The 26,766-nt window shown below is 34.5% G+C and overlaps 1 protein-coding gene across 1 annotated transcript in view; it reads left to right on the forward strand.

The window, feature by feature from the left end:
• Positions 1-26,766, forward strand: part of Vps8 (vacuolar protein sorting 8) — a 519,719-nt gene that overhangs the window by 468,000 nt on the left and 24,953 nt on the right. Inside the window, exons 36-38 of the mRNA XM_090395104.1 lie at positions 4,049-4,131; positions 9,809-9,889; positions 24,145-24,314. Coding sequence (XP_090251230.1) covers positions 4,049-4,131; positions 9,809-9,889; positions 24,145-24,314 — 334 coding nt within the window. The remainder of the gene's footprint in view (positions 1-4,048; positions 4,132-9,808; positions 9,890-24,144; positions 24,315-26,766) is intronic.

Raw genomic sequence — 26,766 nt, forward strand, 5'->3', positions numbered from 1 at the left:
GAACTGTAGACTAAAATACACAAAGAATATTGAAGAAAAAATGAAAGAGTTTGAGAACAGGAACCAAACCTTGGAGATTCAGTGGCAAACTCTGAAGAAAACATTGATTGATTCTGCCAGAGAGGCATGTGGTGAGGTTGTGTGCAAGGATAAAAAAATCAGAACTCCCTGGTGGACACAGGAAGTTAAAGAGGCAGTGAAGGAAAAGAAGAAAGCATATCAAAAGTTCCTGTCAAATAAGTCAGCTTGTGCTCTTAGTGAATACGGAGACAAATGCAAGAATGCTAAACACTGTGTAAAATTAGCTAAACAAAAGTCATGGGAGGACTTTGGCAAGAATATAGAAAATAAATATCAAGAAGGTGGCAAAATATTCTGGAGGTTGTTGAAGAAGCTTAGGAATGGAGGAAAGAGTGCTGTAAAAGGAATTAGAGATGATAAAGGTGAAATGAAAACAGGAGAAAGAGATATCCTTGAAGTATGGAGTAATTACTTTGAAAAACTTCTAAATGAAACAAGCAGTGATGACAGCACAGTGATAAAAAACACTGACCAGGCATGCAGTCAGGAATACATATCCATACTTGAAGTAGAAAAAAGCCATCAAAGGCTTGAAATGTGGAAAGGCAGCAGGAGTAGATGATATTTGACCAGAAATGCTGAAGTATGGTAGTATAAGAGTCTTATACTACCTTATACTGTAAGATTACACTTTAAGACTCTTATACTAAGAGTCTTACAGTGGCTACACTGCATAGTTCAGAAAGCCTGGACAGAGGAACAAATTCCCGATGATTGGAGTAGAGCTCTCATAGTACCAATATATAAAAAGGGAAATAAAACTGAATGTGAGAATTATAGAGGTATTTACCTACTGAGTGTTACTGGCAAGATCTATGCAAGTATACTTGAGAAACGGTTGAGAAGAATTGTGAAAGATGGTGAAGAAAAAGCTGGATTTCGTCCAAATAGAGGCTGTTAGGATCAGATCTTCACTTTACGACAAATAGTCGAGAAAGCATGGGAATATAACAAAGATCTGTATTTAAGTTTTGTCGATTTGGAAAAGGCATATGACAAGGTACCACGAGAGAAGCTATTCAATACGCTACAGTTATATGGTGTCAATCGGGCATTATATCAAGCAATACTTAGTCTTTATTTGAGTTGTTCAGTCGGCAGTTAGAATTGAAGGAAGTACAGGAAGATGGTTTAATGTTAAATCTGGTGTGGGACAAGGATGTACATTATCCCCTCTGTTATTCATTATCTATATGGATCACATTATGAAGGAAAGTGGTATTAAACATGATATCAAAATTGTAGTTAATGTCAGCTCTTTGCTTTATGCGGATGATGTTATATTTCTAAATAAATCTGCTACAAGTCTGCAAGATTCTCTGACTAAATTGAATAGTTGTTGTAATAGATATGGTATGAAGGTCAGCAATAAAAAGACATAGACAATGAAAATAGGCAGAATCATTGAAAATGTCAACTGTGTTGTGAATGGAGAACCTGTGGATCAAGTGAAACATTTCAGCTACTTAGGCACGATTTTTACTGAAGATGGTAAATTATATATATAGAAATAGACAACAGAATCAGCAAAGCTGGTATGGTAGGAAGTCAAGTGAATAAATTCATATGGAATAAGAGAGAAATTTGTCGGAACACTAAATTAGCTGTATACAAGACAGTGTTCAAACCAATTTTAACTTATGGATCTGAGAGCTGGGTCAAAAGTAAAACACTTGACCAAAGACTAGAGACCACAGATATGAGAGTCCTGAGAAAGATTATAGGCGTGAACAGATGGCATCAATGGCAATATCATATTAAAAACAATGATATTAGAAAAGAACTTGACATTGTCAACATCCAGGAATGCGTTAGCAGAGCTAATCTCAGGTGGTATGGTCACTTAAACAGAATGGGCGAAGAAAGATTAGCAAAACAAGTGTTCTCTGCCAGGTTGGCAGCAAAATGACCCAGAGGAAGACCAAGATATAGGTGGAGTGATACGGTACAAAGTGCCTTAGACGATAGAAATATAGATCTGATAAGGTTGGAGTCTTGACAAATAACAGACTGATTTGGAGGAAAATTTTAAATAGGAAGTTAGTAATGATGTAAATTTTTCATGTAGTACTATCATATCCTGTATACCCCTTGAGGGTACATGACAGGAATTTGATGATGATGAAGATTGGAATATTAAGTGTTTGACTTATACTTATGGATGATGAATAGATCAGAAAGGTGGTATGGGGCAGGGGGGGGGGTGAATCTACCAAATTTAAGGGAGACCAGTGGTTTGCCCCAGGAATCAGTCTTCAGCCCATTGTTATTCAGTCTACATATTAATGATGTAGGAAGGATTTGACAGGAGATGTTCAACTGCTTGATGATGCTGCAAAAATAGGCAGAGCAATCAGTGAAGCTACTAATATGCAGCACATATAGATTGACTTGAATAGGCTGGAACTGTGAGCAAATGATAATGACTGTCAATTCAGTGTTAGTGTAAAGTTATGCCCTTTAATGTGATAAGATTTCCTGTGGCATGTTATATTGGTGAGATTATGCTCAATGACACAAGTACAACTCAGAGGATAATTGTGATTTTGAAATAAACAGTGACATATAAGGATATGGAAGTCATTTTGTCTTTACGAGGCCTTGATACAACTGCACATGAACTACTGTGCACAGATTTGCTGTCCTAGATTGTGAGGGGATGAAGCTATGTAGTAAGCAGAAAAAAGAGTTACAAAGATGATATCAGGATTACTCTATTTAATGTAGATTATGAGGATGAATTGGGAGAGTATGTGGACTGCAGATACTGATGAACAAATGAAAGAGAAGTGATATTTCAGAAGTTTACAAACTTCTGAAAGTGTATTTCTGTTAAATGGAAACTGTTCAGTAACTCAAAACATTGAGGCCAAACATTTTGCATGTTGAGGTGATTAGTTAGTGCATGAATCTAGTTTGGAGTACTTGTACTGTTATTATGAATGATATATGGTCACCTTCGATGAGTCTTTGACTTCATGGAAGTCTCTAATAGGATAATAACTTGTTTATAACACTTCCTATTAACTCTCAATCTGCAGTGACAATATTTTACAAACTGTATGACAACATGGTAAAAATATATTAATTTTAGAATTTCAGGAAAAAAACTGTCTCAATATATATTATCATCTTACTTACTATTATAATAACGGAATTAACTCACGTAAAATATTCTTTATTAATAGAATTTTTGCTTGAGTATCACAGGCATCAACATCAATACAAGTACAAAGGCTAATTAAACAATAACTGATATATTCACATAGCACCACCTAAGTAGCTAAAGTAAGATAACTAAAATAAAAAAAAATTTTTTTTTTAAATCTGCTCTTATCCAGTTAGAAGAACACAAGTCATATATTCAATACCTTGAACCTGAACAGTCTGGACTTGCAGAGCATGCCATCAACACTAGACATAGAGTTCATTGGAACAAGACAAAAGTCATTCATAAAAGTCGGTTCCTCATGAAATGGCTTTACAAAGAAACATGTGAAGCGTTACTTCACTCCCCTAACCTAAACAGATCTGATGTTCGACGTCTTTCCCCTTTGTGGAAAATAGTACTCTATAAATCAACTAATCTTTCCTAACTTTAATTGTACACACACACACACATATAAATTTTTTTTTTTTTTAGTTATGTTACTTTAGCTACTTAGGTGGCACTATGTGAATATTTCAGTTATTGTTTAATTAGCCTTTGTACTTGTACTGATGATGCCTGTGATACTCGGTGAAAATTCTACTAATAAAGAATATTTTACGTGAGTTAATTCCGTTATTATAATAGTAAGTAATACGTCTACTCACGGTATTTTCTTACTGAAAAATTATCATCTTCTCCACCTAAATAGCACTAGTCCAGAAAAAGTGAGAAGGAGAAACGTGTATTTGAATTAATAACTTTTTCACAAGTTTTGTTCAATTAATATGCATATTTGTATCTTTGCATGGTGCACAGCATTCAAAGAACTGACTCGACATCTTCTGAATAGCATGATGGGCTACATCAGTTTGCCAGCTATATTGCAACGGATTGTTCAGGTAATATTTATATTATAATCATATTCTTAGGTAATAATATGCAAATCTATTCTTTTCTTTGGTTCATATAAGGAAGATTATTCAGCTGAGAAGAAAAATAAAATTGATCATTTAGATAAATAGAACTTGAATTTTGTTAAAATATTTTCTTAGAAGTTCAATATTGGTGTTTAGTTGGATTTCTCCTCCAATATCCTCACCTTCTCATGGTACACTCTATTATCCATCTAGGTACTGAATGCATGAGGTGACTGTCAATTTGGGATTTAGCCAAACAAATTGTATTATGTACTGAGTTAAACCAAATGATGCTACAACAAAATGAAATATTCCTGGCTGGGTGGAGGGGGGGGGGGTGTAAATAAGACCCTCACACACACACACACACATACACCCCTAACTGTTTTTGCCCATGAATCAGCTACTAGAACATACTCAAACTTAACATTAGCATAAGAAGTGGAACTGGCAGGTAAATTAGAAAAGCACCAAGTCATCATATTTGGTGTTCCCGAAACAAACAAGGCAAGATGCAAGATCATTACAGGTAGTAATGATCAGAGAAAGCAAGGCTACCTGTAGTATTTACGTGAAAATGATCTTCTAGATTGGTTTTGGATAGTGATGTGGGCAAACATTAGTTTTTATGTTTGGAAATTGGACAGTGAAACTTACTTGTACCTGTGATGCTACAGAAGGTTGCTTCTACTAAGGAAGAAGTGGGGAAATTTTTAAAGGAGTAGCTGACATAAAATGTTGGGCCTTTGTAGAGATCTAAAGAATACCAAACATATAGAAATGTGTTGGGAAAGTTTGGAGAAAAGAACAAAGCTAATAATAATGGTAAGTTGAAAGTTTTTTTTTGTTTGGTTATACTATAAATTAAAGATGCCAATAAATCATATTCTTGGTTTATTCCTTTATCCAAGTGTAAGCAAACAATGTTTGCATGTGAAGTATCTTCATGACTGGTACTTGTATATAGAGGCTAATGATTTCATATCAGTTGCCTTAGTATTTCATAATGCAAAAGCACACACACCCTGTCAGATGCATTATGGGAAGGGCCACTACCCAGATCAGTTTCTATGTTTATTGAGGTCTCATCAGCAGGAGTCAGACTCAGAAGAGACAGGAAATATATGACTTCTTCATTACTTCAACCTTAGTATCTTTTCTAGGTCTGGCTTCCACTGATGAGACCTCAATAAAGGCAGAAACTGGTTGGGTAGTGGCTCTTCCCATAAGCACTATACAGATCTGAAAGAGAGTGTGTGCATGCTTTGCATTATGGGATACTAAGGCAATTGATGTGAAGTTATTAGCCTCTATATACAAGTAGCCAAGTCTTAAAGATGCTTCACACTCAAACAGTGTTTGCACGTGAAGTATAAGTATCTTATGGATTTCTGTTCAGGACATGGAATTTTTGTTACTAATACTTCCAGCATCAATATATACACAAATTCATGTGGAGAGAAGACAAAAGAAATAAGAAGTCTTATTGAATGTGTTATTGTTGGTAGCAATATCTTCAGTCTGGTTCAGGACACAAGTATGTAGTAGGAGGTGATCACTATTTAGTTTTGAGCAGAATAAAAATATATTTCGTATTGAAAAGAAAAATATGTACAAAAGTTTTTAAAAGAATCAAAGTTGAATAGCATTCAAATGTGAATTGTAGAATGAAATATACAAACAGTATTGGAGAAAAAATGAGTCTGAAAACACCAATCAAACCTTAAAGACTTACTGGCAGACTCTGAAGTAAACAGGTTTTGATTCAGCCATAGAGGCATGTGGTGAAGTTATCTGCAAGGATAGAAAATCAGAATTCTACACTGGACTCAGGAAATTAAATTGGAAATCTTAGAAGAGAAGGAACTATATCAAACGTTGCTAGCAAGGTCAGCAGAAAAATATAAGAAAGCAAGGCAATATATAAAACTATATAAACAAAAGTCATGGGAACACTGATAATATAGAAGATAAATATCAGATGAAGATATACTCTTAAATAAATCCAGTACTTGTGGAGCAGGATTCCTTCACTAAATTTGAATAACTACTGTAATAAATTTAGTATGAAAAATCAGCAGTATTAAACAGATAGTGGCAATAGACAGGAACGGTGAAAACATTAGACATCCTGAATAGGTGATCTTTCAAACAAACAAAGTATTTTAGCTGTGTAATTAGAATTTTTAGTGAAGATAGCAAATTAAATATAGAAATAGATGAGTGTAGAATATAGAAATATAGAAATGTGTGGAGTCAACTGAATAAATTTATGTCAACTAATTCCTCTCTTTCTTATTCGATTATCTATTTCCATATTCAGTTTGCCATCTTCACTAAAATTGTCTAATATCTGGAATGTTTTCTAAGTATTATCAAAATACTAAAACCAGCTGTATACATGAACAGTCTTCAAACCAATTTTAACTTATTAATCTGACAGCTGGATTAGAAGGAAAACAGTTGGTCAAAGACCAGAGTCCACAGGTGTGAGAATTCTGAGAAAAATTAAAGGAACTGAAAAGATGGCATCATATTAAAAATGAAGATATTAGGAAGGAACTTGACATTGTTAGCATTCAGGAATGTATACTCTTAAACATCAAACCTGGTATTTGATGCCAGGACTGCAGGAAAAAGACCCAGATCTAGGTGGATTGATGGAGTTAGAAGTGCCTTAGAAGATCAAAATGTATGACTAACAGTATTGGTGTTTTGACAGATAACAGACTAATTTGGAGTAAAATTGTTGATAGGAGGTTAGCAATAATGCAAATGAGTTGGGTAGTATGATCATAGTATCCTCTACATTTCTTGAGGGTATGTACATTTGATTGTCATTTTAGTTTTGTTTGAAGATATGTGTATATAGCACTGATGGTGAATCTGTGGTATGCATGCCAAAAGTTGTATGCTAAACAATATATATTGGCATACCTCTGAAATATATAAAGACGAAATTCTGTATACAGATTCAAAGAATTAAACTGATGCTTTGAAAGAGGGGAAAAAAGTGTCCTGTACTCTGGTTCTACTTTTATAAACAACAGTTTGTCTAATAAAATCAAATTCCAATTTAGCATTTTTCTACACTATATAGAGAATAACAGTGAAGACAGCGAGGAAGACTAGGCATTTAATTAAATAACAAGACACACTGAAAGGATGTCCAGTAGAATTTCACTTTTCTTAAGTTATATGAATGAAAAATAAAATTAAAAATCTAATATAAAAAAAGTTGGGTTCTTTTTTTCAAATTTAGCTTGAACTAGCTATTTGTTATCCCTTATTTACATCTAATTCATTGTAGGTAGTAGTCCTTGAGGAAAATGGTGTGAGGGAGACTGTTTCAAAGAACAAAAACAGATAGAATGAAAGAGGATGGCAAGAGTGTGTTTGGTGTATTTGAAATTGGACAGTGAACTAACATACATAATCATAAATGACAGAAGGTCATTTATGATTATAAATAGAAGAAAGAATGTAGGCAAAAGTACTGAGGCTGCCTACCATGACACATACAAACACACACCTGTGAGAAAATTGCCGATCCAGCTGCAAAGAGTGCATATGATAGACCATGGGATGGTAGTTTGGCGAGTAAGCCTTTCTGCAAGATCCAATTAAATGCCATGTAAATATCAAGTGACTGCATGAGTTTCTCTAAACACCTGTCTATAGCCTGTATTTCTGGGAAGGAAGGAGGTTACATTGACAAAGAGACTTGCTATGGATGGAGATGTGCCATATCAGTGATCTTTAATTAAATGATGGCTTTCAAGTGGTGAAGACTGTTAAAGACAACTTTGCCATTATTTGCAAGAGAAGTAAAGTGAAGCATTGGGATACAAGCTTAGTGACTGACTTTTATTTCCCCTCTTTTGGATGGATTGTATATGGGTTTATGTCCATACAAAGGTTAGATGCTGGATTCCTATGTCAGCTTAAAATCTTATAACATGAGTATTAATTCTGGAGTACCAGTTTTAAGCACAATTACGGGAATATCATCAGGACTAGATAGAGTGCATTTGTACTGTGGGTGGGCTAAGGATTTTTTTTCTATTTTTTAATTAATTTTTATATTTTTTTTGTATTTTTTATTCATTTTTCACCTAGTCTGAAAACCCTGTTCTACAGACCAAACATGGAGCTTTTTCAAGCATTTTAGATCTCTAATAAGTAAGGTCTTACACTGTGGATGAAATTTATTTACCATCTAAAGACATTTGCATACATTCATGCCCACTGAACCTACAGCCTATTGATTGGAGAGTGGATATGCTAACCACTCAGCCAACCAGTCTGGCTGAGTGGTTAGCATATCCACTGCTGCAAACTATTCAGGATTCTTCTGGTGTGTATATATATCAGTTCATTAAAGCTCATTAGTCTCTTTGAAACTTTCTTTAAACTTTTGTGCTTCTGATGACTACTTGCAAACTAAACCTGATGTGGCTGCATAATAGGTAACATAGTGTGTCTGTGCAGTATATACACATGTTTGCAAGCGTATGTATGCATGTCTTCTGGCATCCACTTTATTTTTCAGAGCAGTTTAATATTCTGTACTTTGGCATAATTTGCTATGATTTTATATTAGAAAAAAAAAAAGAACTGACTATAATCAGTGGCACTGCTGAATACCTGATCAATAGAAAGGTTTCTAGAAATCCAAATGGATCAATCACTGGAAAAATGTCTTTTATGGTTTTTCAGCACTCAATCTTCTGATGTGAATTATTGTTTACAGAGAAGGGGATCCAGGTTATCACTCACAAAACAGACAGGCAGACCAGCATTGAGAAGTAAAGTAGTTTGTAGGCAAAATATACAAGAACAATAATGACTTTTTTGTTAAAACCCAAAATCAAAGGGAGGAAATGTGACTTCAAAAGAAAAATTAGAAAATATTTCTATAAAGGTTGGATTCTGATCATCATGGGCAGACTCCCAGGTATTTTGAAATAAAAAATAAGCTCAGGTGAAAATTCTCTAAAACAGAAAACATTTAAGAATATCATGAATACAGAAAAGAAGGAAATATTATGAACTGAAAAATATAAATTCTCTAATGTAGTTTCTTTTCCAAAGGAGTAGATAGTCCTATAGATGGGTGTTCTTAACCCCAATTAGTAACTTTTATATGTTCCATATGTTTTAAATTTTTCCAAAATTTCTTATGAAAAGCTCTCTAGCTACCTTGAAACAAAGATCAGTTAGTTCTGGAATTAGAGCCTTTTTTTTTTTTTTTTTTTTTTTTAAATACCTAGAATTCAGCTGTAATGTTCTTGAAATGACTGGGGAAAAAATGTTTGATTATAGAACAAAAAAAAGTTTGTCAAATTAGGATATTGGAAAGATATCACAGATCTATTTAAGACCATTTAAAATGATGACGACAATGCAGTTGCGCATCATGTAACCTTGAAGTTATTTGGCAAAACACTTAGAATTGGTGAACCATAATCTCCCATATATTAAAATAAATAGATAAATAAAACACAGCTATGGTTTTGTATCAATAGAAAATGAAACAAAATAAGCACAATTCTGAAATACAAATCAGAAGTCTAGAGTTACAGTTTTTAGTTCTTCAAAATATTCTTCTTGCATGTTAAACCAATATCAATTTTTTTTTCTTACTTTGTATATGTAGGATCCAGCTTATAATACAGGAAAATTTGGAGAAATCAGAGAATTGATTATGGGTATGTTTGAAACTTACCGATATGAAGAGGTAAGTAATTACCTATTAAGATTTTGTTTATATTAAAATTTCTATAAATTTTTCTACTAACCTGCTATATAAACCACCACTAATAGTTTGAGTTATATGATAAAATGCTTGATCATTAAATCTGAGTTTTAACTGTCTGTAACAAGAAGTCCATTATGAGTGATCTTTTATGCACCATTGTAATGATGATTAATAGGAATCCTTCAGTTGTAACAAGATGCCATTTTGTTGTAACAAGCAGTTTTAATAATTTTCCTGGAATCTTATAAATATATCATCAGTTTCCTGATATTTCTTCCAAGGGGTGTTCAGGTTACTAATGGCAGCACTACATGATTAAGTTTACATTATTATCATTCTGCATCAACAATTTCCCTCCAAATCAATCTATTACTTGTGAGCACTCCAGTATTGTCATGCCTAACTTTCTGTGCTTCTAAGGCAGTTCTGACTGAATCAATCCACCTAATTTTCATGGAATCCTAGACCTTGGTCTTCCTCTGGGTTTCTTTCTTGCCATCTTGACATCAAACACTTGTTTTGCTAACCTTTTCTCACCCATTCTGTTTAAGTGGCCATACCACCTTAGATCTATAGTACTAATCTCCAAATTAGTCTATTACTCGTAAGCACTCCAATATTGTCATATCTAACATTTTGTGCTTTGAAGACACTTCTGGCTGAATCAATCCACCTAGACGTTGGTCTTCCTTTGAGTCTCTTCCCTACCATTTTGGCATCAAACACCTGTTTTGCCAACCTTTTCTCACTCATTCTATTTAAGTAGCAATACCACCGTAAATTAGCTCTGTTGACACATTCTTGAATACCAATAATGTCAAGTTCCTTTCTAATATCTTCATTTTTAATATGATTCTGCCATTTATGCCATCGGTTCACTCCTAATTTTTCTCAGAATCCTTATATTTATGGTCTCTAGTCTCTGGTCATGTGCTTTATTTCTAACCCAACTCTCAAATCCATAATGTAAAACTGGTTTGAACACTATCTTGTATACTGTTAATTTCATGTTTTGGCTAATTTCTCTCTTACTCCATGTAAATTTATTCAGTTGGCACACCACCATACCAGCTTTGCTTTTTCTCTTGTCTATTTCCAGATTTAACCTGCCATCTTCACTAAAGACTGTGCCTAAATAGCTGAAATATTTTACTTGTTCTATAGGGATCTCAATTCAGAATGTAGCTGAAGTTGTCTGTGTTCCTAGCTATTTTCATAGTCTGGAGACTTGCACTAACTTTGACATCTCTAGTTCTAATATCAGACCTAATGCCAGTTGCTTTCATAATGTGATCCATATGGATGATGAATAAGAGTGGAAATAATGTGCATACTTGTTTTACCCCTGATTTTACATCAAACCATCTTCCTGTATTTCCTTCAATTCTTACCTCGTAAATTTTATTTGGAACATTTAGTAGAAAAATTCCTCTGAACTTCTCACATTCATTTTATTCCCTTTTTTATCGATAGGTGCTATGAGCTCTTCTCCAATTATGGGAAATTCAACCTTCTGGACAGGCCCTCTGAATTATGCAATGTAGCCACTGCAAAACTTTTATATCTCCATACTTAAGCATTTCTAGTCAAATATCCTCTAGTCCAGCTGCCTTTCCACATTTCAACCTCAAGTATTCATATGTACTCCTATTTGCATTCTTCTTGAAAATTTTCTAGTACAGTTCTTTCACTGATTAGTTCATTTAATAGTCTTCCAAAGTAATTACTCCAGACATCTAGGATATCCTTATCTTCAGTTTTCATGTCGCCTTTATCATCTTTGATTTCTTTTACAGTACTCTTTCTTCCATTTCTGAGCTTCTTCAGTAGCTTCGAGAACATTTTGCCACCTTCCTGATATTTATTTTCCATACTCTTATCAAAGTTTTTTCATGACTTTTGTTTAGCTACTTTTACACACAGTCTAGCTAAACAAAAGTCATGATAAAGTGTTGGTAAGAGTATGGAAAATAAACCATGGTGTTCTTATTTTTCTATCCTTGCATCTAACTTCACATACTTCCCTAGCCAAATCAATCAGTCTTCTTCAGAGTTTACTAGGTTTAGCTAGGTTAAGCAGTTTGAAAACAAGGTTTAGCTCTTGTTTTCAAACTGCTTTAAATTTTCTTAAATGATGTTTGTATAGTTGAGTCTACAATTTACTTGTAAAAGCTGCTCAACTTTAATTCTTTTTAAAACTTTCTTACATATTGTTCTTTTCAATATAATATCTATTTTTATTCCTGCTAAACATGACATTGGAAGTGACCATTACTAAGTAATGGTCACTTCCAATTTTGAATCCTCTGTACACTCTTGTATTCTGAACCAGCATTATGATATCACTATCAATGATGACGTAGTCAGTGAGGTTTTTCTTGCTTCCTGTTTCTTCTCTCCATGTGAACTTCGTGCACATCTTTATGTTGAAACATAGTGACTAGTAATGACTAGTCCATGTTTGAGCAGAATTCCAGTAAATACTTACCATTATTATTAGCTTTGCCATTTTTTTCAAAATTTTCCCAAAATGTTCCTGGTTGGATTCATTTCCTACTCTGCTGTTCATGTCTTCAACAAGGACCACTTTTTCGATTTTCTTTGTCAGCTGCCTGTTCTAATGACTCAAAAAAATTCCTCCATTTCTTCCTAAGAAGAACCTTCTGTGAGCCCATAGGCATAAATAAGTTTTATTGTCCATTTCCCCATTTTTAAGTTTGAAATAAAATATATATATATAGTTACATAAAGGGAATAGATACACTTTGGTAATGTTGGATTTTGGTAAGGAATTTGATAGAATACCACGCTGAAGGCTGTTGCATAAACGAGAATATGGGATCAGAATATAAACTCTTGACTTGAATTAGTAGATGGCTGACGGACAGATATCAGAAAGTTGTATACAGTCGGTGTGAATCTGTCGTGTTTAAGGTGACCAGTGGTGTACCTCAGAGTTCAGTCCTTGGGCCATTCAATCTATGCATTAATGACATTAGGAAGGGTCTAACAGGAGAGGCACAATTGTTTGCCAATGATGCATAGATAGGCAGGGCAATCATGGATGCTACTTGATATCCAGCATGTACAAAATGATTTGAATAGGCTGGAAATTTGAGCAAAGGAAAAATGGTGGCTATCAGTTTAATGTTAGCAAGTGTAAAGATATGCACTTTGGTGTTATGAGATTTCCAGCAGCATATTATATTAGGGAAGTTATGCTACAAAAAACTGAGGCTAAGGATCTTGGCGTAATGGTGGATAGGAATTTGAAGTTCAAAGGTCACATAACAAAAATATAACTAAGAGGATAATTGTGATGTTGAAGCAAACCTCGACATGTAAAGGTAAGGATATGTGGAAAATGTGCGAGCATGTGGATTACAGACTCTGATTAATAGGCGAAAGAGAGGTGATATGATAGAGGTCTGTAAATTTTTGAATGGGTGTTATAGGATATCGTCTGAAATTTTTCGTTATATGGAAGGTGGAGAGAGAACACGGGGTCATCCATGGAAGTTTGTTTGCACTCAAGAAAGGGGGTAAGAGCTAGGTTTTTTTCTCACAGAGCAGTGAGTGCATCATGTGAATAAATTTAAGGGAAGATATGATAGCTAGTTTGGGTAATTTATAGTCTCCTTCGATGATACTTGACTCCCTGGAGGTCTCAGATAATAATAATAATATGTGTCTGTGTGATAGAACAAATCAGGTAGGTATTCAGTAATCGACACTTTTGAAGTAGTGGTGGTGATAATGCATTAATTAGTTGTTTACTAGACAGCAGATATGTTTAACCTTAGAACAAGCCTTTAGCTGTGTTTTTATATAAAACATGCGATACCTACAAAATAAGCACTTATTTTTGCGTTTCACAAAAATTTGGTGTTTGACGGATGCTGTTAATTAGTTAATAAATTATTTCAGCAATACCTAATTATGTAGGTATTGCTGAAATACCTACATAATTAGAACATGCAAAAATTAAATATATGGGGAAAATGTTTTTTTTTTTTTTTTTTTTTTTTTTTTTTTTTTTTTTTTTTTTTACAAAAACAATATAGTCTGACCACATAAGCAAGAGCTGTCGTTGGCAGACTGCCAAGAATAGTCAATTCATGTTGAAGTGAGAGAAAGAAATAAGGCGATGAATGAATTGGTCAACAACATGCGAAATCACATGCTTTATATGTAAAATTTTCCAACTGTTATACAAGCAAAACAGTTACCACTTTAAAAACTACAATGATCATAAAAGAGAAGTTAATTTTCAAATGTGTGATAATAATCCTCATCCCACAGTACGGATTGATTACCCTATTATTGGAATGGATTCTCCTTCTGTTGACATGCACAGAAGTGTCGAAGGGTCTCGTATCTGCGTGCGTACTATAGCATAAAATTTGCGTAATGGGAAAAATTATACAGGTAATGTGACACAGCAAGTTTGGTGGTATCTTCTGAATACTAATTTCTTCACTGAGACATGTTGAAATAATCTTATTTCATTGTCCATTAAGTGATATTTTTTTTAATATATTTTTGTTGTGGTTTATCTCTTCTTTCAAGTCTGTATTTTAGAGCATATTACAACATGCATTTGGAATTTTATCAACCCACTGAAAGGTTGCAAAACCCATATATCATATCATATATCAGTACTAGGTGTGGAAAACAGGTTAAAGGAAAATTAGGAATCTATCAATGTTTCTTGAACAGCTGTACATTCATTCATTTATTTAGTAGTAGTTGGTGGATTGAGTGGTGGAGACAGAGAGTTGTAGAGTAGGTGCCCTCCCTCAATGAGTCTTTGGACTTCCCTGGAGGTGTCGTAATAATAATAATAATAATAATAATAATAATTTTTTTACTCTTTCATTTCTGTTGTCAAATAGTGAGTTACTCATAGTACTATGCTTTTGGACTTTATTAGGTTTGAAAATATTATTGGTCATTCCTATTATCTTCAGGAAGTTTGAAATTTATGTTGGTGTCAGCATCTTGACTTGGAAGATGAATAGACATGCAGGTGTATCAAAGAAAAGGGAACGTATGTGAAATTATAAGGCAGGTGATTATAATAGTCTTAGGTGTCAACTAGGGGCAGTTCCATGGAGGGCAGAATTGGAAGGCTAGGATATCATTAGTGCTTGGGAATTTGTGAAGGAATATTTGTTAGCAGCAATAGTAAGCTTATTCCATGAGTAAAGAAGCAGACACAATTTGGTGTAAAGTGGATGACAAACAATATCAAACAGGAACTGCAGTTGAAAAAGAGATTATGGAAGAGATATAAGGAGAGGGGTGGAGGGCATATACATGAAGAATATAAGATGCAGGCCAGGAGAGTGACTAGTATAGTGAGGAAAGCAAAACTGGAATATGAGAAGAGATCGGCACTAAGATCCAAAGAAAATCCTAGGAATTTTTTAGCTATGTGGCCAGTAGGAGGAGAAATGATTGTGGAAGAATGACATTGTGGGATAAAAATGGGAATAGAATGACTGATGTAGAGGACATAGTGGAGTTGTTCAATGAACACTTTATTGGAGTATTTCATCCTGAAGAAGAAGGTTTTAATACTAGAGGGATAGGGCAGGTTCAAGGTTTAGAGGTACAGGAGGGGAGTGTGTTTCAAATACTGAGTACTCTGGATATCAGTAAAGCTGTGGGACCGGATGGTATTTCACCACGAGTTTTGAAGGAATGTGCTAAAGAATTGACAGCTCCGTTGACCTGGCTCTTCAATAAAAGTCTGGGTGTGAGAAAGGGACCCAAGGAATGGAAGGAAGGTAAGTAAGATAGTGCTGCACAAGGGCAGTAGCAGACTGGAAGTGTCCAATTATAGGCCAGTTTGTGTGTCATCAGTAGTTGTTAAGGTCTTGGAGAAATTAGTGACGGACTGTATACAGCGTTGGGTAGATGAGGGTAATGTTATCTGTGAGAATCAACATGGATTTGTTAAGGGACACTCTTGCTTTAGTAATATGATTGCCTTTTATAATAAAGTGACAAGAGCAGTTGATGAGGGAAAGGCATATACTGCCATTTTTTTGGATTTTGCAAAGGCATTTGACAGGGTGCCACATTGATAAGCTGATATTTAAGTTGCAGCACATGGGTTTAAATGTCAGGTTAGTCAAATGGATTCAGGATTGGCTGTCTGATAGGTATCAGAGAGTTGTGTATGGTGGGGCAATATCAAGGATTAATGCAGCAAAATGCAAAGTCTTAAAGTTTGGGATCCATCTATGTGAGGCTGCATACTTACTTGATTGGAGGAGCTGTACTGGAGGAAGTAGGGGAGACAAGAGATCTGGGGGTGATGATTGATTGAAAACTGAAATTCAGGGAGCATTTTGCAATGGTGGTGAAGGTAACTTAGAGGATTGCTGCAATACTGAGAAGGATGCTGACCTGCAGAGATAAAAGAGTTATCATTCCGTTGTATAAAGCCCTGATCAGACCACATTTAAACTATTGTTCTCAAATTTGGTCCCCAGGATTTGAAGAGGATAAATTAACTGCGGAAAGTGTACAGAGGCAGATAACAAAGATGGTTTCAGGACTGTACAATGTCAGTTATGAGGATCTACTGAGGGAATGTGAACTTCAAAGTTTTGTGGATAGAAGGAGAGGTAATATGATCAAGACTTTTAAACTGTTGAGAGGCAGTTACAGAGTAGACATTGGGGAGTTCTTTCGCTTGGTGGAACGGCAGGAAGGAGCAATGAATGGGGCTATCCCTGGAAGTTACAAAAGGAAGCTGTGAGCACGAGGGTGAGGAGTGGTTTCTTTGCATGGAGGGTGGTTGAACCGTGGAATGCATTGCCTGAGAGAGAGAGAGAGTGGTTAGAGCAAGAATGGTCAATGAATTCAAGGAATGATATGATAGACTTTGTGTTTCCTAAGAAGGACCTTTCACGATGAGTCTTTTGGCTCCATGGAGGCCTGAATAATAATAATTTCTAACTCACGATCCTTTAAAAGCCATGAGTTTTGTTTTGTCTGTTGATATTTACATTCCAAATTTTTTAGCAGTTATGTTTAAGGAGGAGTATATTAATCTCTGGTGTTCATGTTCACTTCTTGCTATGATTATTTGGTCATCTGCAAGCAAAAGGGTATTAAGTATAGTTCCATGATCCAATTTAAATGCTAGTTTTATATTTTTCTTCCATTTATTTACTACATCTTTATAGATATTAAATAAAAATGGTGATATTGGGCATCCTTGACAGACTCTTCTGTTTATTGATTTCTATTCTGTAACTTTTTTTGCTGATTCTCATAGCTATGTGGTTGTTTTGATACATGTTAGTTATTGGTGCATGAAGCTGATTTGGAATATTTAGTTTCTTGAGTATGATCCACAGTTTGTTCCTTAAGATTTTGTCAGAGGCTTTCCTGGTAATCTGCAGATGCTATGTGTGTTTCTATATTGAATTCACACTGCTTCTGCATTAAGATTTTTAATGTAAAAGCTGGGTCAGTATATGGTCGTCCTTTTCAGAAACCATTTTGTTCTTCATGAAGTTTATCTTCTGCATATGATTTAAGTTTTGAGGTTAATGTTTGTGCATATAACTTATAACCAGTAACCAGAGTAATAAGCTTATTACTCTGTAGTTTTCACAGTTGTACTTATTGCCTTTTTTATATATTAAGTGCAATAAATAGAACTGTGAAATCTACGGAATAATAAGCCTAAATAATTTAAAAAGTCATTTGAGTAATAGGAAATCTGAATATATAACAACTTTTATATTTATTCTACTTTCTCCAAGGGATTTTCCTGATTTACTTTGCTGTATTGCTTGGTGGATTTCTTGTACTGTTATTTCTTCCACTGCATAATTAGTAGTTTTAGTTCATTATATTAGGTTTAGTTTCATTACTATCTTGCCATAAGTTTGAGAAAAATCCAGGGAGGTTTTCATGTATTATTTTAAGTCTGATTTTTTTTTTAATCTCCTTATTCATGTTTCTTCAAATTTGTATGTATTTCATCTAAGATCTCTTTCACTTTTTCTATGAAGTGATCTCAATTTTCTCTAGTCTTTTTCCTGCATGCTTTTTCTGCTATTTCTTTTGTGTTTATAACTAATTTCTGCTTCTTGTGATTTTGTGTTTATCCATTCAAACCATTGTTTATATGCTTCTTTCTTGTCTTTTATTACTGCTTCAGTATTCTCATCCCAGTTTCTTAATCCCTGTTCTATTTACTTTTGTGTTTCAAAGCCTTCTGTTGCTGCATTTATTAATGTAGATTTTAGATTATTCCAATTGGTTTCAATATCAACATTTTCTTTTATTTCTTGTAGTTTTATTCTCTGCAAATAAAGGTAGTTAATACTTTCGTCTTCCAAGAGTTGAACTCTAAAAGATTTCTGAAGGTTTCTTTGCATTGATTTGGTTAATTTTAAACCATCTTTGGATATTCTCAATTATCCTTATAATAGATAATGATCTGATTCTATTTCTGCATCTCTAAATACCCTGCTATCTAGTATCATATTGGCTATTTTCCTACTAGCTATTATATCCTTTCTTTCATGCTTACACAGTTTACCGCAAACTGACACATACTGGCCAATATATACATGCTAACCCATATCACCACCCATCGCAGAAATTTGGAGTCATTAACACCCTTAAAAACAGAGCTATAACAATTTGCTGTAATCAACAAGCTCTTAAACAAGAATTTAAGATTATTAGCAACAAATTTATAAATAATGGCTATAACAAAAATACTATTAATAAAGTTCTTCATAAAACTTCATCAAAAAAAATATAGATTACAGTAAAACCATAGCCATCCCATATATTAAAGGGTTATCAGAAAAAATCAATAGAATCCTACACCATTATAATCTCAATGCCACTTTTAAACCACCTTTAAAATTAAAAAAAACATATTAAACTCCTCTAAGGATCCTACTCCCCCCATTGGCACATCCTGGAGTTTATTGCATCTACTGCACCTGTAACTTACCGTATATTGGTGAAACTGGATGTACAATCCCTATACGTTATTAAAAAAAAAAAAAAAAAAAAAGAAAGAAAGAAAGAACACAAAAGACGCATTAAATATAACAATTTTGGCGAAGCAGGCCTCTCGGATCATGCTCTCAACACCCTACCCCAAATTGATTGGAAAAGTACCTGCTCTTTACATCATACAAAAACCTGGTATGAAAGAAAATTTAAAGAAGCCTGTGAAATTCTGATTAACCACCCTAATCTCAGCAATAATGGAGGCATAAAAATTCAAAGAATTTGGATGGCACATATTCAGCCTGCTTGATATCTAGCATACTTTAGGACTTTAAGCAATTTTCAGCTTTTATTGGAAACTATTCCATACCAATTGGTTGTAATTTATATGTATAATCACATAGTTTTTTTATTTATTTATTTATTTATATATATATATATATATATATATATATAAACATGTTGCTCTCCAGTCCAATTTAATTTTATAACCTAATAGATAATAATAATAATAGAACTCTAGCTTTGATGTAGTAAAGATTTTTTTTTTCCCCCACCAGAGGTTAGGTTAATAATTGTTGTAACGGTTGGTCAGTAATTTTAGCAAACCATATAGATTGTGTAATGCAGCTTGTTTCTCTGTATATATGTGTATACTCCACATGATGACCTTAATATGAAGATCGAAACGTCGAGTATTCATTTTAGTTTATAAGTTTTGCTCTAACAAAGCAGTTGTCTCCATAATGTACTAGCTATTATACTTTTTAAGTTTCTTGTTTCCCAAGCAAATTTTTTGGCAATCTCTGTGCTTGAAAAAAAGTATTAGTAATTTTTAAGTTATATGTGGAAAAAAATCCCTAAGTCTGTATCCCTTTCTCAGTTCCATGTTTCTAACATGTTCCATTTTGCTGATGTTACAAATTCTACGTTCTGTTGAATGCTGAGTTATTCTGAGTGTCTCTTCTTCTTTTCTTGTCATGTTCCATGTTTCTGATCCATATGTGAGTGATGGAAGAATGTCACTATTAAATAGTTTTGCCTTCGCAGAGATGTCAAGATTTGGATCAGTAAGTGTTTCTTTTAGTCTGTTGAATGATAGCCATGCAGCTGTCTTTCTTTTTGCTAGTTCTTCAGATAAATTGCTATTCATTTTTATTGTTTGTCCTAAGTAATTGTAGGAGTCAACATGTTCTATAGGGATGTTATTAATACATAGGTGACTGTCGCTTCTGTAGATGTTTTTGATCCATTTTGTTTTTTCTAGATTCATTTCTAAGCCTATCTTACTGCTGTTTGTGTATATTTTTCACCCATTTCCTCTAGGTCTTTTGGATCGTGGGATATCAGTACTAGATCATCAGCAAACATAAGGATTTGTAGTTTTTCACCATCTATGCTTACTCCTCCATTTAGGTCTATTTTTTTCAGAATGTATTCTAAAGTGCTGTAAATAGATTAGGGGAGATCACATCACCTTGGCAGACCGCTCTCTTCATATCTATATTTATAGGTCGATCAAATAGGGTTATTTGTATGGTCTGATTTTTGTTAATTTCTTTTATCATGTGGATGTAAGTAGGGGCCACATTTATTTCCAGTAAGGCACTGATGACTGCATTGTGTTCTATGGTATCAAATGCTTTTTTAAAATCAATATAGAGGAAACATAGAGGGATTTGGTATTCTCTGCATTTTTCTGTTAGTTGTGAAATGACCTGGATATGATCTATTGTGGAGAAGCCTCTTCTGAATCCTGCCTGCTCTCTACTTGAGTTGTCTTCGAGCATGTTTTGGATTCTGTTCAGTATTACTCTGTTCATGATTTTATATATGTGAGAGAGTAGACAGATTGGACGATTGTTATTTTTATGTCTTCCTTGTTCCCTCTTTTGGATAAAAGTATAGTTTTTGAGGTCTTCTATTCCTCTGCAATCTTTCTTTCTTTGAAGTACCACATGAATCTGGCGGCCAAGGCTTTGAAAATAATTGATTTACCTTGTTGGATTTCTTCAGCCTTAACATGATCAAGTCCTGAGGCTTTACTTTTACTCATTTTCTTAAGGGCATGTTCTATTTCTTCTGGAAGTACATCTGGTATATTATTTGGTTTTAGAATGATAGGTTCTGAAACTTGGCACTTAGTTGCATAGAGATCTTTATGAAAATTCTGCACAGTTTCTTCTATTCTTTTTCTATTAGTATGTTTTTCTCCATTTTGATCCTGTAAAGCAGATGGAATTGACTGCTTAAAATTTAAGTCTTTCTCTATTTTTTTCAGGCTGGTTTTTGCCTGCACTGCTTCTCTTAGTTTTTGTATCCTGAAAGCTTCGTAGTCTTCTGGAATTCTTTTCCTTAGTAACTTACAGATAATTTTGTATTCTAGAAAATTTTCTTCAGATTTCTTCAGTTCTTTTCTCTTTTTCAGTAGTTCTATAATTTGAGGTGAGAGTTGTTCTCTTCTCTTTTCTTTTGTTTCACAGGAATTTCTGATTTTTTTTTTCTTGCACTCGTTGAATTTATTAATAAAGTTAATATAGTCATCATTTATGTAACAGTTCTTAATAGTCCATTTGTTCTCTTTTATGTACTTCCTGAACTTGTGGTAGTCTATTTATTTGGGTTGTCTTTTGTGGTTTGATGTTGCCATGATATGTTATTCTTTTTTGTGGTTTATTCTTATAATGGTTCTGAGGAGTCTGTGGTCAGAATCTATGTTGAAGTATGTTTTGCCTATTGTGCCAACATTTTGTACCAGTCTTTTACAGCTGTTAAAATGTAGTCCGTTTCATTTTTTGTCTCCATTTGGTGATTGCCAAGTCACCAAATTCTTCCTGGGCATTTGTTGAAAAATGTGTTCATGATAAAGAATTGCTCAGCTGCAGCAAATTCAACTAATCTCTCTCCTCTTCTATTTCTTTCTCCCAGGCCATGTGGTCCTATAACATACCAACGAATGTATATGTTGACTTGTAATTTAATGTCTGTTCAAGATTCATGTAAAAATTTTCTATTTCTTGATTATCAGCTACAGATGTTAGAGCATAGCAGGATGTTAATTTTATTGTTATATTGTTCTCTATTCCAATTAGGAATACACCTAATTGGAATAGAGAACTGTGACATCATATCTGAAGTTTCAAGAAAGGATCGACTTGGTGAACTTAGATTTAACAATGAAGCCCACTCCTCCTTGTTTGCCATTGTTTGAGGATGCTCTGAGGAGCCATCGTACCATCTTGCTGTCAGTTCTTTCAATCTTTTTCTTTCATTCACTAGCAGGATATCTAAGTTGATATTGGTGAGTTCTTTGATTAATAAATCTATTCTGTAGTCTCTTGCCAAAGTTCGAGTATTGAGGATACCGATTGCCATTTTCATAGATTTAAGAGGCGGCCTGTTTTCATCTGTGAGATTCTTAGCATCCCTGGCCTCCCTCAGTGCCTTATTGCCGCTGTAGAAAGGTGAGTGTGGGCCGCACAGGACTCGGGGCCATTTCTGTTGCTGCAGTAGTGGCATCTTTGCTGTGGTCGCATATACACTTCTCCTGACCAGGGTTCTGAAGTGTGCACCAGAGCTCTGTTAATGGTTAGGATTCCCAACACCCTAGGGTGCACCATGGAGAGGTAGAGTTGGACTTTGCACCTCAGGCATAAAAGATGTGGTAATTGCAGTATATGAAAGCAAGATGAGATGGGCAGGTCACATAGTGTGCATCAGAGCTCTGTTAATATTTAGGATTCACTCAGGGATAACAGACGGACATATAGAATACTCAACTGGCAACCAAGAATAAAGAGAAAACCAGGAAGACCACCTACAAGATGGGAAGATCCACTAGTGAAATCTATAGGTATAACATGGAAGAGAGAGGCTCAAGATTGAGATCGTTGGAGGCATCTTTGTGACCTGCACTCATGGAGAAATCCTGAGTGAAACACAGGTTTATCAAGGTAATCAAGTCTGTATCCATTTCTATTGCATGTAGTTTCACTATTTGTTCCTATATTGTACCTAGTAGAATGTTCCCTACTCTGGCATTGAAATCTCCCATTATTGAAAAATAATCATTTGGATTTATTTTATGTTTTATTTTTTGTAAATCTGAATAAAAGGCATTGTTATCTTCCTTTCTTCCTTCCTCTGGGGCACACCCATAATAGTTAGGAAGCCACGACTTATTTGTAATCTTAGTTCTAGAATTCTCTCACTCCAACATTTGTAATGTGTGATTTTTTTTAATTGATTTGTGAATAAAAAATTATTACTCCTGCTTTTGCTCCTTCTTCCTTTTTGACTCCACTGTAGATATAAATGCAATTATCTGTTTCATCTGAACCTTTTTGTTTCTTCTTTGTTTCTGTTACTACTGCTAATTTGATATTTCTGTTAGAGTTTTGTCTAGATCTTAGCATTTTTATGATGAATTCTTCGGACATAAATAGCAACATTCCAGATGTTCTTGTTTATTTTCATTCTTTTTCCTTTCCTTGCCCTACTCATAGCCGTTAACCTGTCAGAATCATTTTCCAGAGTGGTAGTTTGGTTATTTGTTTCCTGAGACTTCGGAGTAAGAAAAAGATTCAGCTGGGTTGGTTACTGACCATCTGCAACCTAGTTTGGTGGTAGGGCTGCCACCTTAGGGCTGTCAAACTTGCTCCAAGTCTCCCTTCTTTCATTTATACCCAACCAAGCTTCCCAATGGGATTAGTACTCAATCTTCCACTTGGTTTCTCAAGTTTCAGGGTTCACCATGTGGATGTGAGAGTTGGATTGGAGAGGCTATGTGATCCTACTTGAGAGATCATATATTGCACATCCATCCCTTTTGAATCCCCCAGCTGTAAATTATACATGTTTATCAGGTATTAAATTACTTTCTAATGCTTCAAATATTATTTGAAAATCAGCACACAAAGTTAAAAGAATGAAGTATAATTGCTTAATTTTACAAGAATATGCCTATTAGCACTCTTACAGCAATTTCGGATTTGTACCAACTATGAATTTAATTTTGGAAAAATGTAGAGAGAGAGAGAGATCATTGTATACTTTATTTGTAGAAAAAATGTGAATCAATTATTCATGCTTTCAGAATGTCATTTGAAATGTGTGCCATTAATAAATTGAGTAATTGCTTTATTTTTATTAATTTTGAAATTTCCAAATGCCTGTAGATTCATCTTCTATATATTGTGTATAATTTGCATTTACTAATATGATTTTTAATGTAGACGCTTTTGACAACGACAACAAATCTACTTAATGATGACCTTCACACACAACTGGCTCAACTCTGTCTAGTAGCTAACAAAGGATATTCCTGCCTTAAAAATACTTGTGATGTATGTCATAAAAATTTCTCAAGCACAGAAGATGTTGATGGAGAAATTTTATTGTTCAGGTTGGGATAATATAATGCTTTTTTTTGTAATGTAATTATTAAATCTCATCTTTAGTGAATAAGTGATATAATTTTTTCTGTGAAATTTTGATAAACAGTTTATAACAAAGCTGAAATTGAAGATTATGCACTAAGTTACCAATTTATTAGATAAATTCTCTCCTTCCCTTCTTGATTATCCATGAAATCTGCTGTTTCATCGAGAATAGCATTGTATATCTGCTTCAGGCTATATACCAAGTGATTGTGTTTGTATTTGCATATTCAGCATGACAATCAGCATACAATACTATAAGTTAGTACTGTCATATTGTACTATATACTATAAATTGAAAATCATGCACTAAGTTATCAATTTATCAGGTAAATTTCTCCTTCCCTTCTAGATTATACATGATATCCAGTTTCATCACGGATAGCATTGATAGCAATCAGCTTACAATACTATAAGTTAGTACTATATACATCGGCCTGTGATCTAACTTATAGTACTATATGATAGTTGTTACCAGAAATGTCTGAGCATGTATCATGGAAGCTGCTATCCTGCTGGAAGTATTCACACACACACAATTGCACCTAATGTGCTGGGACCGTCCCTCAACCAGAAAGCCAACAGCAGTTCGGACTAGTTCTTGTTAATATGCACACACAAGTCTAACAGATGTGTCATGTGATAGGTCACGCACTCTAACAAATAAGTTAGAGTGTGTGATAATACTAACAAAGAAGCATATCAGAATGCATAATGTGTTGGATCCAAATGACTGTATGACCTCACCAAGTTCTACACCTATCAGGTATGTATACAACGTTCACAGGAACTCCAACACCACATAATGGAACTCTAACACAATTATAACAACATGATGATTACCCCTGAGCCTACTGTCCCATTCACATAGGAAGCAATAGTACTTAGTGTATCCTAATTGTAACCCAAGCAAAATGGCAATGACTTTAAGATCAGCACAGATGTTCCACTTGTAGGCATCATAATTAATGTTTCCCAGCACTGTTTTTCGTGTTTTCATATGTTTCCTTCATAGTAATGAATGGGCTATTGGGATGGATGGATATAAGCACTCATTGTGAAGAACAACAGCTTTCAGAATTTTGATGAATCAATAAAAAATCTCCATTCAGATAGTGTGGGTTCAATGCCATAGGACTCCATTAGCCCATCTGTGTTAGTACAAAAAAGGTCAGGATATCACTTTCTCTGAAATAACTGATGTACTCACTTTGACAGTATCTCATCATCATCATCATCATCAAATTCCTGCCATGTACCCTCAAGGGGTGTACAGGATATGACAGTACTACATGAAAAATTACATCATTACTAACTTCCTATCTACAATTTTCCTCCAAATCAGTCTGTTACTTGTCAAAACTCCAACATTATCAGATCTTATATTTCTATCGTCTAAGGCACTTTGTACCGTATCAATCCACCTATATCTTGGTCTTCCTCTGGGTCGTTTTCCTGCCAACCTGGCAGAGAACACTTGTTTTGCTAATCTTTCCTCTCCCATTCTATTTAAGTGACCATACCATCTGAGATTAGCTCTGCTAACGCATTCCTGGATGCTGACAATGTCAAGTTTTTTCCTAATATCCTCATTTTTAATATGATATTGCCATTGATGCCATCTGTTCACGCCTCTAATCTTTCTCAGGACTCTCATATCTGCGGTCTCTAGTCTTTGGTCAAGTGTTTTACTTCTGACCCAGCTCTCAGATCCATAAGTTAAAATTGGTTTGAACACTGTCTTGTATACAGCTAATTTAGTGTTCCGACTAATTTCTTTCTTATTCCATATGAATTTATTCAATTGACTTCCCGCCATACCAGCTTTGCTGATTCTGTTGTCTATTTCTATATTTAGTTTACCATCTTTAGTAAAAATTGTGCCTAAGTAGCTGAAATGTTTTACTTGTTCCACAGGTTCTCCATTCACAACACAGTTGACAATTTCAATGATTCTGCCTATTTTCATTGTCTTTGTCTTTTTATTGCTGACCTTCATACCATATCTATTACAACAGCTATTCAATTTAGTCAGAGAATCTTGCAGACTTGTAGCGGATTTATTTAGAAGTATAACATCATCTGCATAAAGCAAAGAGCTGACATTAACATCTCCAATTTTGATATCAGGTTTATTACCACATTCCTTCATAATGTGATCCATATAGATAATGAATAACAGAGGGGATAATGTACATCCTTGTCTCACACCAGATTTAGCATGAAACCATCTTCCTGTACTTCCTTCAATTCTAACTGCTGACTCACAACTCAAATAAAGACTAAGTATTGCTTGATATAATGCCCCATTGACACCATATAACTGCAGCGTATTGAATAGCTTCTCTCTTGGCACCTTGTCATATGCCTTTTCCAAATCGACAAAACTTAAATACAGATCTTTGTTATATTCCCATG

The sequence above is a fragment of the Typopeltis vanoorti genome, chromosome 7 (genome assembly GCF_054136105.1).
Source record: "Typopeltis vanoorti isolate ZY-2024b chromosome 7, IOZ_Tvanoo_1.0, whole genome shotgun sequence".
In the NCBI taxonomy this organism is placed as follows: domain Eukaryota; kingdom Metazoa; phylum Arthropoda; class Arachnida; order Uropygi; family Thelyphonidae; genus Typopeltis; species Typopeltis vanoorti.